The sequence below is a fragment of the Rhipicephalus microplus genome, chromosome 5 (assembly GCF_043290135.1).
Source record: "Rhipicephalus microplus isolate Deutch F79 chromosome 5, USDA_Rmic, whole genome shotgun sequence".
NCBI classification, from domain to species: domain Eukaryota; kingdom Metazoa; phylum Arthropoda; class Arachnida; order Ixodida; family Ixodidae; genus Rhipicephalus; species Rhipicephalus microplus.
Window position 1 is genome coordinate 172610908 of NC_134704.1, and position 17846 is coordinate 172628753.

At 46.4% G+C, this 17846-nt stretch overlaps 1 protein-coding gene across 1 annotated transcript in view; it reads left to right on the top strand.

The window, feature by feature from the left end:
- The first annotated feature begins 6499 nt into the window (after window positions 1-6499).
- LOC119174118 (uncharacterized) overlaps window positions 6500-17846 on the top strand; it is a 29886-nt gene continuing 18539 nt past the window's right edge. Inside the window, exon 1 of the mRNA XM_037424925.2 lies at window positions 6500-6622. Within this exon, the coding sequence (XP_037280822.2) occupies window positions 6567-6622 (56 nt within the window). The 5' untranslated portion in view covers window positions 6500-6566. The remainder of the gene's footprint in view (window positions 6623-17846) is intronic.

The following is a 17846-nucleotide window of genomic DNA, read 5'->3' on the forward strand; positions in this document are numbered from 1 at the left end:
AGTTTTTCAATTTATCGATTTCATGACTGTGAAACAGTCAGGTACCAGCCAGTCTGTGTTAGTCCTAATAAGAATGAAAGAAGCTCATCAGAAGAAAAGTAATTAAAGACGAAAATATTCACAGCATATTCACGGAGTGAATGATGATGAGTGGGGTGAAGTGTCCATCCACCCATCTCTACATCTTTCTGTCCATCCATCCATCCGTCCGTCCGTCCGTCCGTCCGTCCGTCTGTCCGTCTGTCTGCCTGCCTGTCTGTCTGTCTGCCTGTCTGTCTGTCTGTCTGTCTGTCTGACTGTCCGTCCGTCCGTCCGTCCGCCCGCCTGCCTGCCTGCCCGCCTGCCTGCCTGCCTGCCTGCCTGCCTGCCTGTCTGTCTGTCTGTCTGTCTGTCTGTCTGTCTGTCTGTCTGTCTGTCTGTCTGTCTGTCTGTCTGTCTGTCAAACGGACGCTTCGTCCCACTCATCATCATTCACTCTGTGGATATGCTGTGAATTTCTATACGAAAACCATTAACGCCCTATAGCGATATTATTTTCAGGGACATATACACATAACACATAGTGAAAAATTATTAAAACTACATAGAAGTGGCTCCTGTACAACGTACTTATACTAGGAGAGAACAATCCGTACAATAAGGAGCTTCGCCTCTAAGAAAAGCAGCCTCAGCACTGGTATGCATAGCGTGCGAAAACTTATTCGGGTCCTGAATATCAACCCTCGACTTTATTTTAATGCTCAGTTTTTTTATTACATCTGGATCGGCTTTGTGGACATTCATGAAACAGCGAAGCTGTTGGCGTTCAGTGGCGTTGAATTAGGTGGAATGATGTGGGTGAACGAAGTGGGAGTAGTGGTGGACGTAGCGGTGACTTGAGGGAGTAGTGCGCAGTAAGAGTGGTAATAGGAGGGACACATCTCCGTAGGTGGAGTTACCTACTTGCTGTGTGTAAATCCCTGTATATATGATGACTCCTGGAACTGAAACCCTCGACGGAGAACAGCTTGTCTTGAAGGGCCACCCACCGGGCCCCATAACAAATTTTAGTTAATTTAATAATAGTGATTCTGCGGACCAACCCAATAACTTCATTTCTTTAGACAGAACTGCCATGTTTTTAAAAAAGTGCCTCGCAATTCTGGTCCGCTTTATGGAGTAATTCTGCATATGCAAACCTCGGTGTGCTAGCGAGCGGTGCTCGTAGGCATGACGGCGAGTGCGGAACACCCATTTCTTTTTCTAGCTGCCGTCGTGTGGCACGTGATAACTTAACGAGTGGACAGTTGACCAATAATCCCTCGTGCATTACATCAAGTCAGCCTGAATGAGACCCTCGCTATGAATGAATGGAAGAAGTTGGTAATTTTGAGGGCTCGTTTCTTTGTTTGACGCAAGCTTAATTAGAATCAGCTGATAATGAAGCCAGGGAAGACATAAAAGACCCTAATTTCACTGTTTTAAGCATATTGTTTTAATTATGATATAGATGTAAAAAGAAGTGCGGTGAAAGAAAAGACAACTTCTCGCCGACAGTGACCGAACCTGCAACTTTGGATAACGGGAACCATAGAGTTTCACAAAATCATACCTAGAGAGAAATTTGGCGCTAGTGAGCTGCTAGATGCAAGGATTCGAATTACGGGATGCGTGAGCTTCGAACTTGACTTGGATTTGTATACCTCAAAGTCGCGTCTGGCTTCACGTTAACACGACTGATTTCTTATTAAAAACTCGCGTAATAAGCTACTCATTTTTGTCATTGCACAAAAACATGTTGTGTTTAACACTAGAACCTTCTACGTTGATGTAAAATTTTATGAATCGTAAGAAGTAACCAGCGTCGTCTGCCTGCCAGTAAACTCGGCAGGCAGACGACAAGCAAGCGTTCCCTCCGCCACTTTTATGCCGTCTGTTTCTTTCTTTCCTCCTTTGGTTGTGGCGTCAAGGTAAGTGTACTTTTATTTTAGAGTGTAATACGCGTGAATGAGATCTGTCTGTAAACGTTTTGTTTTAGTAAACCTTTATTTACGCAATCGTATTCGCTTTTGAGCCGAAGCCTCGCTGAACACCAGCCGACACACACACACACACACAGAGAGAGATAAAGATGCAAGGAAAAGCAAAGAGGTTAACCAGACGCACATCTGGTTTGCTACCCTGCACTGGGGAAGGAACGAAGGGGAGAAAAGAGGTTGCAGGGAGATAAGAAGGTACAGACAATCATGAGCACACTCGGGGGAGCACACACAGTCTACAGGCGGTCGCTCAGGTTTGTTGACTTTAAAGTAGGAGTGCTTTAGTCGCTTTCTGCGCAGCTGATGCAGGTGCCCAATGTCCTAGGATATTCTGCACATAAAATTGTCTGGAGTCACGTTGATTCAAAACTATCCGGAGCTGGCATCGCTGTGTGTCGTAGCAAGCGCAGCTGCACAGGACGTGTTCAATGGTCTCTTCAACTACACAGTTGTCGCATGTAGAGGTGTCTGCCATACCAATGCGAAAGAAGTACGCCTTTGTGAATGCAACACCCAACCGGAGGCGGCATAACAGTGTCGCATCGGAGCGGGAAAGTTGTGATGGCAGCTTTATCTTGAGCGAAGGATCCAGTTCATATAATTGACACCTTTGGAAGCTGGTAGACGACCAGAACGTGCGTGTAAGGTCTCGAGCCAGCTGAGGTAAAGTTGTCTTGCTGCATCATTCCTTGATACATGAATCGGGACCACACGGGTTCCTTCATGGGCTGAGCGGGCTGCATCATCGGCTAATTGATTTCCGGTAATACCGATATGTCCAGGCAGCCATTGATATATAATATCATGCCCTCAGGCTAGAGCTTCATGATGGCAATGTCTTATTTCATGTACCGATTGTTCATGATTCCTCCTACGCGTGGCAGACTGCAAACTCTGAAGCGCTGCCTTCGAATGACAGAATATGACCCATTTTCTTGAACGCTCTTGAACGAGATATTGCAAAGCAGCCGTTATAGCAGAAAGCTCTGATGACGTAGATGTAGTTATATGCGGCAACTTAAATTTGATTGTCATTGCTGCAGCCGGAATTACAGCGGCACCTGAAGAGCTGCTGGACGAGACGGACCCATCGGTGTATATCTGCGTTCGGTCCAAGTACAACTCATGTAATAATAGCAGTGTTGCTTGCTTCAATGCTACTCTGGAGCGATTGCTTTTCTTTTTGATACCCGGAATTTATAGACGTACTTGCGGCTGGTCGAGGCACTGCTGGCGTATATCCTGATGGAATGTTGTGTAGGTGCTTGGCTATGACGTCTGAAAACGTAGCAAGTGGTCTTCCGGAGAGTAGAAGGGCCAAGTGGTGATCGGGGACACGGCTAGCATGTCGAATGTGTGCTCTGAGACAATCTACAACTCTATATGCCCTGACCGGATGGTCTTTGGCAAGCACGATTGTGGCATAAGCAGAAGCGCGTCGGGGCAGTCCTAGGCAGATACGCAGCGTCTGACCCCGCAAACTCTCCAATGAATGAGTATTGGATTTGCAAGTGTTAGTCAGTACCGGCAAGCTGTAGCGCAAAAACCCAGAAATAGGGCCCTGTGCAGCTGTAGCATGGAGGCCACAGAAGTTCCCTATGCTTTCCCGCACAAGAATTTCATTATATGCAGAATAGACAGCACTCTCTTCTTCAAGTACGCACAATGCGGGCTCCATGAAAGACTTCTGTCGATTGTTATGCCCAGAAAATGATGCGTCCGTGCATATTTGACACTCTGCCCATTGATGTAAACAGGGTATGATGTCATTGGTTTGTGTGTAAACGCCATCAATGCGCACTTAACAGTTGATATAGTTAAGCCTTGTTTCTGAAGGTAGGCTGTTGTGAGGGTTGCTGCCCGCTGTATTCGTGCACGCACCTGAGGGCGAGTGACTGCAGCACTCCAGAGGCAAATATCATCGGCGTATATGGATAGGCACACCGACTTTGGCAGAACTTTCACCAGACCAATGAGGGCAACATTGAACAATGTGGGGCTTAAATCACCTCCCTGAGGTACTCCGCAGTAGGTGTAATGTTCAGCAGTTTTACTCTCATCTGTTTGCACAAAGAAGCCCCTGCCAGTTATATAATCTTTTATGCATTGAAGCATTCGTCCACCAATGCCCATTGCTGCGAGAGAAGTGAGGATGGCATCGTGAGCTACATTATCATATGCACCCTTCACGTCAAGAAAGGGTGCAACTGATATACGCTTAAGACTTTCTTCTTGCTGAACAAATGTCGATAAGTCAAAGACACAGTCGATGGAGGAGCGGCCCCGACGAAAGCCTGCCATGCAGGAAGGGTATTTGGTGTATCGTTCTAAGTACCACTCGAGACGAAACAGAACCATTCTTTCCATCACTTTTCCAAGGCAGCTTGCGAGGGCAATAGGGCGATACGCTGTCAAGTCCATTGGCGATTTTCCCGATTTCAGAAGTGGCATTAATCGACTTATTTTACATTTTCGGAGAACACTGCCGCTAAACCAGGAGTTGTTAAAGCATGTTAAAAGTTCTGTTCTGGCTTTTGGTCCAAGATGTCCCAACGCAATATAAGTAATACCATCAGGGCCTGGCGATGATGTGCACTTAGAAGCGACTAACGCACCTTCCTGTTCTTCCATGGTGAATGGAATTTACATTTGTGGTGATCGTGTCTCAGGAACGATCACGGCGTTGATGCTCTCGTTCATAATATTCCCGGCAACTCTCGTGGAAAATTCTTCAGGCACCTCGAGTTCTGTTTTTCCATGATGGAGTGCCAAACCTTTAAAAGGGTGCCGTTGTTGCGGAGAGGAGCGAAGACCATGAACTGTTCTCCAGATATATGACAGTGGTTTATGAGGACCTAGAGATTCGCAGAATGCTTTCCCGCGTTCACTCTCTAGCTTGTAAATGCGTCGTTGAATCTTTTTCTGAAGCCGTCTTGCTTCCCTCAGGTCGTAAATTGACCTTGTGTGTCTGTATCGTCGTTCAGCACGCCTTCGTAATCTTTCCAGTTCGATGTCGAACTGTGTTATTTTAGACGAAAATGGTAATTTACATTTGGATGCTTGCATAGCTTCCGCGATGGTATTTTTTTCCAGGCTGCAGGCAAACACAAGCCAACACAAGCTGCGAAGAAACATATAGGCTGTGTTCCAATTCTTAGGCAGCACGTAGACAGTCTACGAAGACTGCTTAGAAGACCGCACCGAGCCCATGCTGTCCGAGAATGGGAACACGTTTAGACAGCTTTTACGCGACGATGCGCTACCTAGCGTCGAGAAGAAAAAGCTAAAAGAAACAAACGTAACAGTTGTAATTTCTGGCTTGTTTCGTGTTAAAATCAAAAACAAATAAACATTACTCACATTGAGCGTCTGGGAAAGCGTCTGATTGTGTGCAGACGGTCATTCTAGCGAGATTTTATTTATCGAAACGATTCGTTGAGCCGCCATCTTGTTTAGACAGCAAAGTAGTCTGCATCGTATTTGTCTACGATGCGGTCTTCCCGGAGCTGTCTCTTTGCCGGTTACAGGCGAATTGGAATGGGACTTAAGATGGCCGCCGTCCATATAGCTGTCTATTTAGCCGTCTACGGTGAGTATTGGAATACAGTGACTGTCATTCCCAGCGCTCCAACATCGCTCCTTAAGAAATTAGCATAGACGGCGGCGCCACACTTCCCTCTAGGTATAATTGTGAGAAACTCTATGACAGGAACGACGCTGTACTGATTAACGTATTCGTAAAATAAAAAGTAACAGTCGCGCGCATTTATTTTTCTTCAGATTGTGCTGCCCGCAGGCTTCGGTGCTTCCGCCGGGTAAATGTTGTCAGCGCGTTTTGTTTTGTTTGTGAACGGGGCAACATTTTATCGAAGAAAGACGCTCTAGTGGTGATAAGTATATATCGACTTGCTTGACAAAGAACTTTCTGTGCGTGCCAACCCCCCACCCAGCTTGTTAATAGTATCGGTCATTTCCGTTCTGCTGTAGAACATCATTTTGCCACGTCTAACTTTATTGGTTACCTCTGCGGATGGAATGTGGATTTGTTTCGCGATAGCCAGTTGTTCGCTTGGAGTGTTCTCGCCCTGCAATTAAAGGCCAGATCTATGTCGCGTCATTATATTGCAAGCGGCCGACTTGGCGAAAAAATATCACTGCGATAGGGTGGATATTCAGTCTAGCAGCCGCAATCTTCATGCAATGATGACATTTCTTAAAGATCTTTATCGTGTTGCGCACCATCTCTGTACGTGCATTGACGACCGACAAGCGAAGGTGTTGCCCTTGAATGTTAACGCCTGAAAGCCTGGGCTTGGCGAATGATGCAATCGACGCCCGTAGAAAGGTTTTAATCACTTCCTTCTCCTGCCACGACGATGGAAGAACAACAGTGAAAGAATAGATATGTGGTGGCGCGCGAAAAGACTGCTTTCGACACAACCGGTCCAACGTGGTATATAAATGGCAGACGTTCGTGTTTCACATGCTGAGTCTCTTCGAAGTTCTGACATTATAGCCTCTTTAGGGGAAGTACATTTGCGCAGCAAGATGAACAAGACCCTGATGTGCTTCATTGTAGCGGCAGTTTTTATTCGCTGCACTGAGTGAGTACGCAGGACTGTCACTATTTTATTTTACGCTGTTTGAAAGACAAGTTCGTTAAAAAATTGTTGAAACATGTTGAACACTTCCGCACAAGATACTCGCGTCCGCTAATTTTGGTAAATGTTAGGAACTTGCGTACGGCTGCGAACAAGCAATGACAGCATACGCGCAGGATGACCCTTGTCTTTAAACTTAGTAAATATACACAGTTGTCTGCCTAAAATAAATAAATGCATGCCTTACTTGCATAATTTCTGGATATCTTAAATTTTATCTGCGGTAGTATCCAAATATGGTGCGTTCGGCTGATGTCGGTGAGGTTCTCGCCTGGTGAGAGAAAATCACTTTTTTGCATAGCCACATTTGCCGGCATGCTAGCTTCAGACCAAAACTTAATTCACGGTTAATCTATCCCACGCGCGGCTTTATTTTATAATGTGAGTGGTTACGTGCATTAGTGTCTGTCTTGAGCTTGACGTATCGATTTTAGTAGTGACTAAGTTTGCTTCTACTTGCTCAGGTTCCCTCATGTTTGCGTTAATATTGTGATAGCGTAGCATAATTACATAGGTGAATGCTGAAAACATCGCCACGCCATAGTGGCACTCAGTGATTCAGAAGCCAAAGTGCCAGCTGAAGCAGGTAATCTTTCCATAGACGCGAAGCAGCTTAGGCTACACCTCAATTCGGTGTGCGTTGTGACCCCCCCTTCTGCGCATGCGCGTACGCTCCATTTCTCTCATCTCCCACGTCATCCCTCTCTCACCTGGCAATGTCCATGCAGAGAGTGTCTGCTAACCTGCGCTCGCTCCCCACTCTCTCTCCTGTAGACTTTCCTCCTCGCGAAGTTTACACCCCCATTGTGCTTGCGCGTACCCTCCCCCTCTCTCTCTACGTTCCCTCCTCTCTCGTCTCCAAACGCCGGCGCAGGCAGCGTCTGCTAGTGAGTTTCTTGATGAAAAAAAAAAATGAACCCGTATCTGCATGTTTGACTGCAAACGTCGTCGAAAGGCGATAATATTCCGTCCGGAGAGAGGGCGTAAAACGTTTATTTGATGTTTTGCGCGAGAAAATTGGTGAATGGGATTCTTGAGGCGCTGTGTTACTAGAATTTGGCAAAAAAGCAACACTCTTCTCCGCCGCTCTTGTTCCTCCTTGGTTTCCTCTCCACTCTCTCTTTTCGAACCTGGAGTCACTTACTTTGCTCTTGCATAGCCTACGGCCTTTCGAAAAGTGAGCGGCGTGCGCCAGGCCGAATGCTTTAAGCATTCGTACTAGCCATCTCGCTTGCGGTATCTTTTGTCTTTGCTTTATATGAAATGTTAGCGCTTTTATAAAGCTTCACACCCTCGTTTTCGCAGACAGAATACGGGAAAATTGCAGCAATTCCAGAAATACATCCATGAGCAACAAGGGAGTGTTCATGTATCTTCTTGTAAAGCGCACTACTTCTCTCCGATAGCTCATGTAAATTTATTATCACCGGGCGCGCGGTGCATGCAAGTGATAAATTGCAGCGTTCTGTTAGCATAAAAACACTTGGGGTAGGAAAGCCGCGAGTGCCGAGTTATCACGAAAGAGCACGCAATCTCGCCAGAGAACTGTTAATCATGAAGAGCAAAAAGACTCCACAAAGGGTGCGAAACATTTTTGAAGTGCAAGAAACACATAAGCAATAGGCGTTGGGGGTATTAGGCTGGTTAAAGTGTGGAGATTCCAATTTATTTGCAAAATGCTGTCAAGTTTCGTGGACTTCATTTGACAAGCTAAAACTCTGCGACATTTCGCCCACGCCACCTTACATTAGTCTCTCTCTAAGAACATTAGTTTTAGGGTGCCTACAGGTTGGAGGACAGTACGACCTGACACCCCTATTGTGTTCCACTGCTGGGGTGGAGCTGAAAAGAATAAGGAACCTCATGTCATTAGTGATTGTATACAAAAGCTGGAAGTATATGCTATTTATTTCCAAATACTTGTGCATCAAAAGTTTGCGTTTAGAGTCTCCACGTACGCAATTACACTACTGACAACATAATGTGGGCGCGTCAATTTAAACAGGCGCTAGCTGTTTGAAAACTACAGTAAATCACCTTCAATGCAATGACGCGTTTGTGCGAAATACAAGAAGCAAGTAAAAAACAGGGCAATTTAACACCGGTTCCTGCTGATAAACGTATACATTTGAGAATGCATCAATGAAAAAATCTATGGTGTGATTTCATGATGGGTCGTCATATTATTCAACATAACTTACTACTTAAGAGGTAAATATTGTTGCGGGGAATAAAGTATACACAATGAATATACTGGCGAGCAAATGCGTACAGCGCTGCTGCAGTCGAAGCACGTTCCGCATAGCACTTCGTCGTCGTCATCTTCAGGCATCTACTTAGCCCGTGACATTACCAGCCGACGGCAGAAGCACCGCCCCGGTGCGATCAATTCTCGGGGCGTGAGTACTATGTTTTAAGCCGTGAGACGTGCACTATATCGGTCGGGACTGAAGCTGGTACTGACGTGGTATGGAGTGGAGCTATCTCATAGGTCACGCTGGTGACCTTGCGTATGACGTGGTAGGGGCCAACGTAACGGGACATCAGTTTTTCGCAGAGACCAACATGACGCGATGGTAACCACAGCAAGACGAGTGACCCCGGAGAGTACTTTAAGTCGCGGTACCGGCGAACGTAAGCACTCTTTTAGTTAAGCTGCGAGGCACATAACCGATCCCGGGCGACTTGGTGGGCGATGTCAGCTCGGGCCAGGGCATCACGAGCATAAGCAGTCGATGAGGGGGCGTCAGATCGGAGCATGGTGTCCATGGGCGAAGGTGGGTCATAACCAAACAGTAGGTAAAAAGGTGAAAATCCAGCTGTATCGTGACGTAAACTGTTGTATGCGAAGGTAACGAAAGGTAAGTGGATGTCCCAATCTTTGTGATCCTTGGAGACGTACATCGCTAACATATACGTCAGGATATGGTTGAGGCGTTCGTGAGGCCGTTGGTTTGTGGGTGGTACGCTGTAGTGAACTTGTGGTGGGTAGAGCAGGATCGCAGGAGCTTGTCGACTACTTTTGATAGAAAACAGCGGCCGCGGTCAGTGATCAACTGACGAGGACCACCATGACGCAGAATGATGTCATGAAGAAGGAAATCGGCTACATCAGTAGCGCAGCTGGTGGGGAGGGTGCGTGTAACGGCATACCGCGTTGCGTAGTCGGTAGCAATAGCAATCCATTTATTACCGGTGGCCGACACGGGAAAAGGTCCTAGAAGATCGAGGCCGACTCGGAAAAATTGCTCATCTGGTACTTCAATGGGCTGGAGTACCAGCAGGTCCCAGAGCAGGTGTCTTGCGGCGCTGGCAGAGGTCGCATGTGCAACCTACTGTCGCACAGAACGGTAGAGGCCAGGCCAAAAGAATCGGCGGTGAACGCGGTCATACGTGCGTGACACCCCTAGGTGTCCAGCGGAGGGGGCATCATGGAGCTGAGCCAAAACGTCTGAGCGAAGATGCGCAGGAACAACGAGTAAAAGCTTAGCACCATGTGGGCGCGCGTTGTAGCGGTGCAAAATGTCGTTGTGAAGAACGAACAGTTGTAAGGAGTGGTCAGGGTGGGGGGAGTGCAGACCATTGATAATAGCACGCAAAGAGGGGTCGCGGCGTTGTTCAGCAGCTATGTTGGTGAAGTCGGTAATTGAAAGAACGAGGACCTCTTGTCCCTCTTCCATCATGTCAGGAGGATCGACTGGATAACGGGACAAGCAGTCGGCACCCTTGTGAAGTTGTCCGGATTTATAGGATACGGAAAAAAGTGTACTCTTGTAAGCGCAGCAACCAGCGGCGAAGGCGTCTCGTAGGGTCCTTGAGTGAGGAGAGCCAGCAAAGCGCATGGTGGTCCGTAATAACTGAGAATAGTCGGCCATAAAGGTATGGTCGGAATTTCGCAATTGCCCAGACGAGAGCTAAGCACTTGCGTTCTGTGATCGAATAATTTTGTTCCGAGCGTGACAACAGTCGACTTGCGTACGCGACGACGTGGTGCATTCCTTGTTGCCGCTGCGCCAGCACTGTGCCTATGCCATGGCCACTGGCGTCAGTACGAAGCTCCGTGGCGGCAGATGGGTCGAAGTGTGCTAGGACTGGTGGATTGGTGAGAATCTCAACGAGCGACGAGAAGGCGTTTGATTGCTGTTGGCCTTAGGTGAATGCGACATCCGTTTCGTGGAAGCTGGTTAGAGGACGGGCTACTTCAACAAACTTCTCGACAAAACGACGGAAATAGGAGCACAGTCCTCGAAAACTTCGGAAGTCCTTGGCTGAGCGGGGTGTGGGGAAGTCGCGAACTGCTCGGACTTTCGCATGGTCTGGTTGAACGCCCGCAGTGTCAACAAGATGGCTAAGAACGCAGATTTGGCGTTGCCCAAAGCGACATTTGGACGAGTTAGGCTGCAAGTTGGCACGTCGGAAAACATCAAGCACTGTGGACAGACGGGTAAGATGATCGTCTAAAGTAGTCAAAAAAACAATAACGTCGTCAAGATAGCAGAGGCAGATGGTCCACTTCATGCCTCGAAGGAGAGAGTCCATCATGCGCTCAAAAGTCGCGGGGGCATTGCATAATCCAAAAGGCATCATCTTGAACTGATAAAGTCCATCAGGAGTAACGAACCCCGTCTTTTCTCTGTCTTTGTCGTCCACAGCGATCTGCCAGTACCCTGAGCGAAGATCTATTGAAGAGAAATATTTGGCACCGTGTAAGCAATCGAGTGCATCATCTATGCGCGGTATGTGATAGACATCTTTCTTGGTAATATGGTTGAGATGGCGGTAATCAGCACAGAATCTTCAGCTATTGTCCTTATTTTTAACAAGTACAACGGGTGAGGACCAGGGACTAGATGAGGATTCGATTATGCCCTTATGACGCATTTTATCGACTTCTCGCTGTATAATAGCACGCTTCGGGGCTGACACAGGGTAGGGCCGTCGGCGAATGGGCCGAGCGTCACTGGTGTCGATGCGATGGGTTACCACGGATGTCTGGCCCAAATTACGGTCGCCGAAGTCAAAGATCTCCGATAAGAAGCAAGCACACTGCAGAGAGCAGAGACTTGTTCACAGGTGAGCTTGTCAGATAGCATTGCCTTGAAAAGGTAGGAACAGGAACGTGACGAGAGCGACGTTGATGAAAAATAGGGTGGCGGATCGGTGGTTAGGGGGAAACTGTGCGGTCGACCAGTGGTGTCAGATGCGCAAGTGACATGCCGCGAGGAATAACTTGCGCTGAGAAGCCAAAATTGAGGACGGGAAATGAAGTTCGGTTGTTTTTAACGGTAACCACCGTGTTGGGGAGTGCAACATTACGTGTCATGGCCACGTCAGAAATTGGGGCAGCAACATAATCATCATCGGGTACTGGAGGATATGGTGAGAGTTGGACTTGGACTGCGGCTTGCGGCGGAAGTCTGAGGAAATCGACAGAGCGTAGACGAGGTGGGCTGGCAGAGACGGTGTCTGAGAAGGATGGTAGTTCGAGCCGAAGAAGACCTTTGGAACAGTCAATGAGCGCAGCGCGTGAAGTCAGCAAGTCGAGTCCAAGGATGAGGTCATGAGGGCAGTGTTCCAGTACAGCAAACATAACTGAAGTTTGATGCTCAGAAATCGTTATTCGCGCAGTGCACATTCCAAGGACAGCAAGAGTACTCCCATCCGCTGTACGAACGGTCGGTGCAATCGCAGGTGTCAGAACTTTTTGGAGGCGGCAGCGGAGGTCTGAGCTAATCACAGATATTTGCGCACTGGTATCAATAAGAGCAGTTACAGGTAAACCACCAACGAGAATTGTAAGAAGGTTGCACCGCTGGTCGGGAGTAATCAGAGGATTTGCAGTCCGAGTCGTGTATGCAGCGTCACCTCCGGGGGCTGCACCGGGTAGTTTTCCGAGCGACGGTCGTAGGGAGACCGAGAACGGCGGGGTTGGGGCGAGCGGGACTGACGACGCATGCGCAATGGCGAGCGGCTGGTCCGACGTTCTGAATTATGCTCTGCATGTTAGGACGGGGCATAAGGTGCACGTTTGGAGCGAGGTCCCCAATCATAGAAGCTCGGTCGAGGTGATGAGGTTCAACGGCTGCGGCAATGGCGAGCGATGTGTCCTATCCGATGGCACGTGAAACATATGGGCCGATCATCATGAGTGCACCATTCAGCTGGGTTTCGTCTTGGCGCGAACGTGCGGTTTGAAGTGGCAGCCGCAACGATTGGAGCCGAGCTGGAAGTAGCAGGGGCATTTTGATGAGGTGGCAAAATGCCCATATTCGCGATCTCTTGTCGAACCACGGCCTGTATTATTGAAACAGCATCGAGGTTGTGTCCTGGCGCGCTGACGCTAGACATAGCGGGTGCCATAGCCTCGAGTTCCCGACAGATTATTCTGGTGACGTTTTCCGGCGATGGTGGTTGATGTAGTGTGGGCGAATCTTCGCAAGAGGACGTAGCCGCCATGTTGGGAAGGTGGTCAAATCGGTGAACTATGCGCCTACTTTTCGCCTGTTCGAAGCGACGACATGCTTCCATGACCGACTCGACCGTCGAGCAGTCCTTGCACAGCAGAAAATTGAAGGTGTCATCGGCAATTCCTTTCAGGATGTGTCCAAATTTGTCCTCGTCAAGCATGTCCTTGTCGACCTTGCGGCAGAAAGCCAACATGTCTTGGATGTACGCGATGTACGGCTCTGTGGATGTCTGGGCACTAGTCGCAAGCTCTTCCTTTGCGGCCACTTGATGTCCGATGGGTTTCCCAAATAGATAGCGCAATTTCTGCTTACAGACGCCCCAGCTGGTCAAGTCTTCTTGATGTGTCTCGTACCAGTGTTTTGCCTTGCCATGCAAGTAGAAGATAATGTTCGCCTACATAAGCGTCGGATCCCAATGGTTGCTGCTGCTGACGCGCTCATATAGAACCAGCCACTCATCGACGTCTATGCCACTTGTGCCGTTGAATGTGCCGGGGTCACGAGGTTGCACCACAACAATCGGTTGCGGGGCTGACGGATCTTGTTGACATTGAGTAGCCTGGTCAGTCATCGCGGTAGCTGCAATGCGCTGTCCGCTGCGAAGATCCAGCTCGTGGGGCTGTATAGCGAGTTGTACCCCGCACCTCCACCAATGATGTTAAGGGGAATAAAGTATACACAATGAATATACTGGCGAGCGAATGCGTACAACGCTGCTGCAGTCCGAGCACGTTCCCCACAGCACTTCGTCGTCGTCATCCTCAGGCATCTACTTAGCCCGTGACAATATTAGCAAAATGCAATCAAGTAAACAAACTTAATAACACCGACTAGGAAAAGTAACTAAACCCAAAGTACGTACGGAGGCCAAATGGGCAATATTTAAGCACCAAGAACGATAGACATCAATTAGACGGTTCTCACCTTATGTCAGTTATCGGCACTTGCTTTCCCACACTACAACTAACGCACTTGAAACTTGAGCTGCACGCTCATTTTCCTTCTTCAAAGGAATGCGTAGCTTTGTTTTTAAAAACGCCTTCACGAGCTTTACCTCAACATCATGGCAAGATGGGGAACAATTTGCCCCTTTATTATTACTCTTAGCAGACAATTCTAGTAAGTTGTGGAAGGTTTACCTTATTTTGCAGAATGCCTTGGCTGGTAGCACGAAGTAAGGCCTCGACACTTTTGATCAAATGTAGTACTGCTGGTGAAGGTAGGACAAGGTACATGTTGCTCGTGTAGGATTTCAGTCGCGTTAGTGTGCTAGCGCTATTTGATTGAAGTGATGCTTTGCACTCATTATAGCATACAGTTTTGTTCAGTAAATTGCTCACCACGTACCCGGCCAGGTAGTGTAACGATTGCTGTTCTACATTGCGCAATTCGAGAATGTCATTAGGGAGCGCAGAGAATTTCGTGTCTTCCGTCTGAGAACAATTTTTATTAATCTGAGACATTCAGGCCAGTCAAAAAAAAAATCTGTCATCAGTGACATAGCTACCATCTTTGCTAGGTCATTGAAACTGAGCCATTGTTGCAGCTCGAATCGTACAGCGTAACTCAAGAGGCGTAGGCAGTGGGTTTTTTTTAATGCTATGTTGAAAATAAATTTTCACGCGCAGCTTGTCGGAATCAGCTAAAGAGTACACAAAAGCAGTTATTTTAGATGCGGAAGCATCTTATACTCGCGCCTTGTAGTGCGCCGTACGCGCCGTCCGCGCCGTCCGCACCGCTTCTCGAACATTCGACAGCTGACGCGCGCGCATGCGCCGTCACGCCGTCGCCCACTCTTCCACCATCTGTGCATCCCTTCCTCCTCTACACACCGCGCGCGCTTCACTCCTCCACCATCTGTGCACCCTTCCTCCTCTACACACCGCGTTCGACATCTACAATTCTCCTGATTCTCCAGTGGACGCGCATGTGGCGTCGCGCTTCGAGAACATTCAACAGCTGACAGTGCATGCGCCGTCGTGCTGTATATTTATTTATTTATTTATTTCGACATACTGCCAATCCCATCAGAGATTTTAGCAGGAAGGGCGTGAACATAAAAATTCGAATAGGTACACAATAAAGACATACATCGCGATAAAGTACAGAATGAAACTAACAGAATCGGATCATTTAACAATTTCAGATCAAAGAAGGCATAAAACATTAGTGTAAAGAGAAGTTGTCAGAAGAAAATAAATGCAGCGACTTGGTTGACACATTGGTTGACATATTGGCATATGCATCAAGAAACACAACAAGAAATCACAGCAATAAGAAACTACCCTACAATATGGCAAAGTATTTCAAGGAAGGGCAAATTTATACACACTGAAAAACAGAAACATGTTCAAGAATCAACAGGGCGATTTCTCTTCACCTGGATTCAGTACTAAAAATTGCTTAAAGAAAAAAAAATGATGACATGATACTTCGCTCGTACATTGTTCACACGAATACCCATATTAAAATCAACCAGGTGATTCCGTTTGCATAATACAAAGTTCATTTTCGACAAGGGTTAGAAATTTTGCTAATTCGGTAGTGCTGGAGATACTCGGATCCAGTTTATTCCATTCATTAGTGGCTAACGGAAAGAATGAGTACCTAAAGCAGTTTGTGTTGAAGGAGTATTCGTTAAGTCTCATTGGGTGTTTCTGGCGTGTTTTTCTAGTTTGATCAAACGTAAGATAGGCGGATACTTCAATGTTTAAATGACCATGTATTAATTCATGTATGAATTTTGCACGTGCTAACCTTGTTCTATTCATTAGAGTAAGTAATCCAGCTTTTTTCATTAGTTCAGTCGGAGAATCTGTATGTCTGTACTTGTTGTAGATGAACCTCAAAGCTTTCCTTTGTATTCCTTCCAGTTTCGTTATTTGCTGTTTTGTGAATGGTGACCAAATAATATTACCGTATTCCAGTAATGATCGCACAAGGGAAGTGTATGCAAGCAGTTTTAGAGAAGGCGGGGCCTGGCGAAGCCGGTATCTGAGTGTAAACAAACGGCGTAGTGCAGCTGAAGTAACGTAACTTATGTGTGCATCCCATCTTAGATCTTCAGTTATAATAATTCCAAGATATTTATGCTGACTTACTCTAGTTATGGGAATGTCATTAATGGTGTAAAGAAAATTTGACCTAGTTTTTTTTCGACTTACTGATAAAATTGTACACTTATTTGCATTAAGTGACATCTGCCATTTACGGCACCAGCAGGAAACATCTTGTAAAGCACTATTTAAAGCTACATGGTCCTCCGTGGAGTTTATTTCTCGATATAGCACGCAGTCATCCGCGAATAATTTGATTTTTTCCTTAATATTTGTAGGCAAATCATTAATAAAGAGAAGAAACAAAATTGGCGCCAGCACACAGCCCTGCGGAACTCCAGATGTGACGGAGGTGGTAGCAGAGGTTTCATCGTTAAATTCCACATACTGTGTACGATCAGTAAGATAATTTTTGATCCAGTTAAGAACAGTAGAATTTCCTAAGGTGGCCTCAAGTTTTTGAAGTAGTTTCTTGTGCGATACCTTGTCGAATGCTTTGGCAAAATCGAGGAAGATTAGATCAGTTTGTTTTTGGTTGTCAATACTCTGGGATACCTCATGTGTTAATTCCACTAATTGAGTTATGGTTGAAAGACCTCGGCGGAAGCCATGCTGATAGGGAGATAATATACGTTTTTCTTCTAGGAAAACAGTTATTTGTTTAAGAATTATGTGCTCCAAGATTTTACAGATTGTACATGTCAGGGATATAGGTCTAAAGTTAGATATATCATTTCCGCATCCTCCTTTATGCACAGGAACAACTTTGGCCTTTTTCCACTCCACAGGTAAAGAGCACGTTGATAGTGATTTGTTAAACATGACGCACAGATATTTAGCTAGCACCTCTGCATATCTTACAAGAAAGATGTTAGGAATGTTGTCAGGCCCTGCTCCTTTTTTTGTGTCCAAGTTTAACAAGAGATTTATGACACCGGCCTCATTGACAATAATCGGTTCCAGGGTACCTTCCGCACTAGTGTCGATGTCTGGAATGTTTCCGTCATCGACAGTGAATACAGACTTAAAATAGTTGTTCATTTTGTCTGCAGTGATCGGGTTATCTTTTTCCGGGGGTGTGTTGCTTTTGTTGTTTTTTGCAGGCTTTAGGTAGCTCCAAAACTTACTGGGTGAATTTTTTAGAAAGTTTGGCAATGTTTTAGTGAAATAGTTGCTCTTCGCTGTTTTGATTTTTGTTTTGAAGTCACTCACAGCAGCAGTCAAATTATCTACTGTTACTGCTCCGGGTTTTCATTTCATTCTCTTTCGTATTCGCTTTACTTTGCGTTTCGCATGTATTACCTCACGTGTTATCCACGGGTTGTGTTTCTTAATTTTTTTCACTCTAAGAGGTAAAAGGTATTAATACAGTGGTGCATAATTTCTTTTAACTGAGACCATAATATTTCAATGGTCGTGGAACTATCATTCGACAATTCTTCGAAGGACGGAAACTTTATAATTAGATAATTTAGTATGCTGGTGTCGTCGGCATATTTAAAATCCGGGTAAGTAATTTTTATGTTCGTTGGTTCTATTTTATCACGAAAGGGGACAGTGCACAAAGTGAGCTTGTGATCAGATATGCCATCCATAACTTCAATCTTTGATTCATCGGCTGGGAAGTGGTTACTCAAGAATATA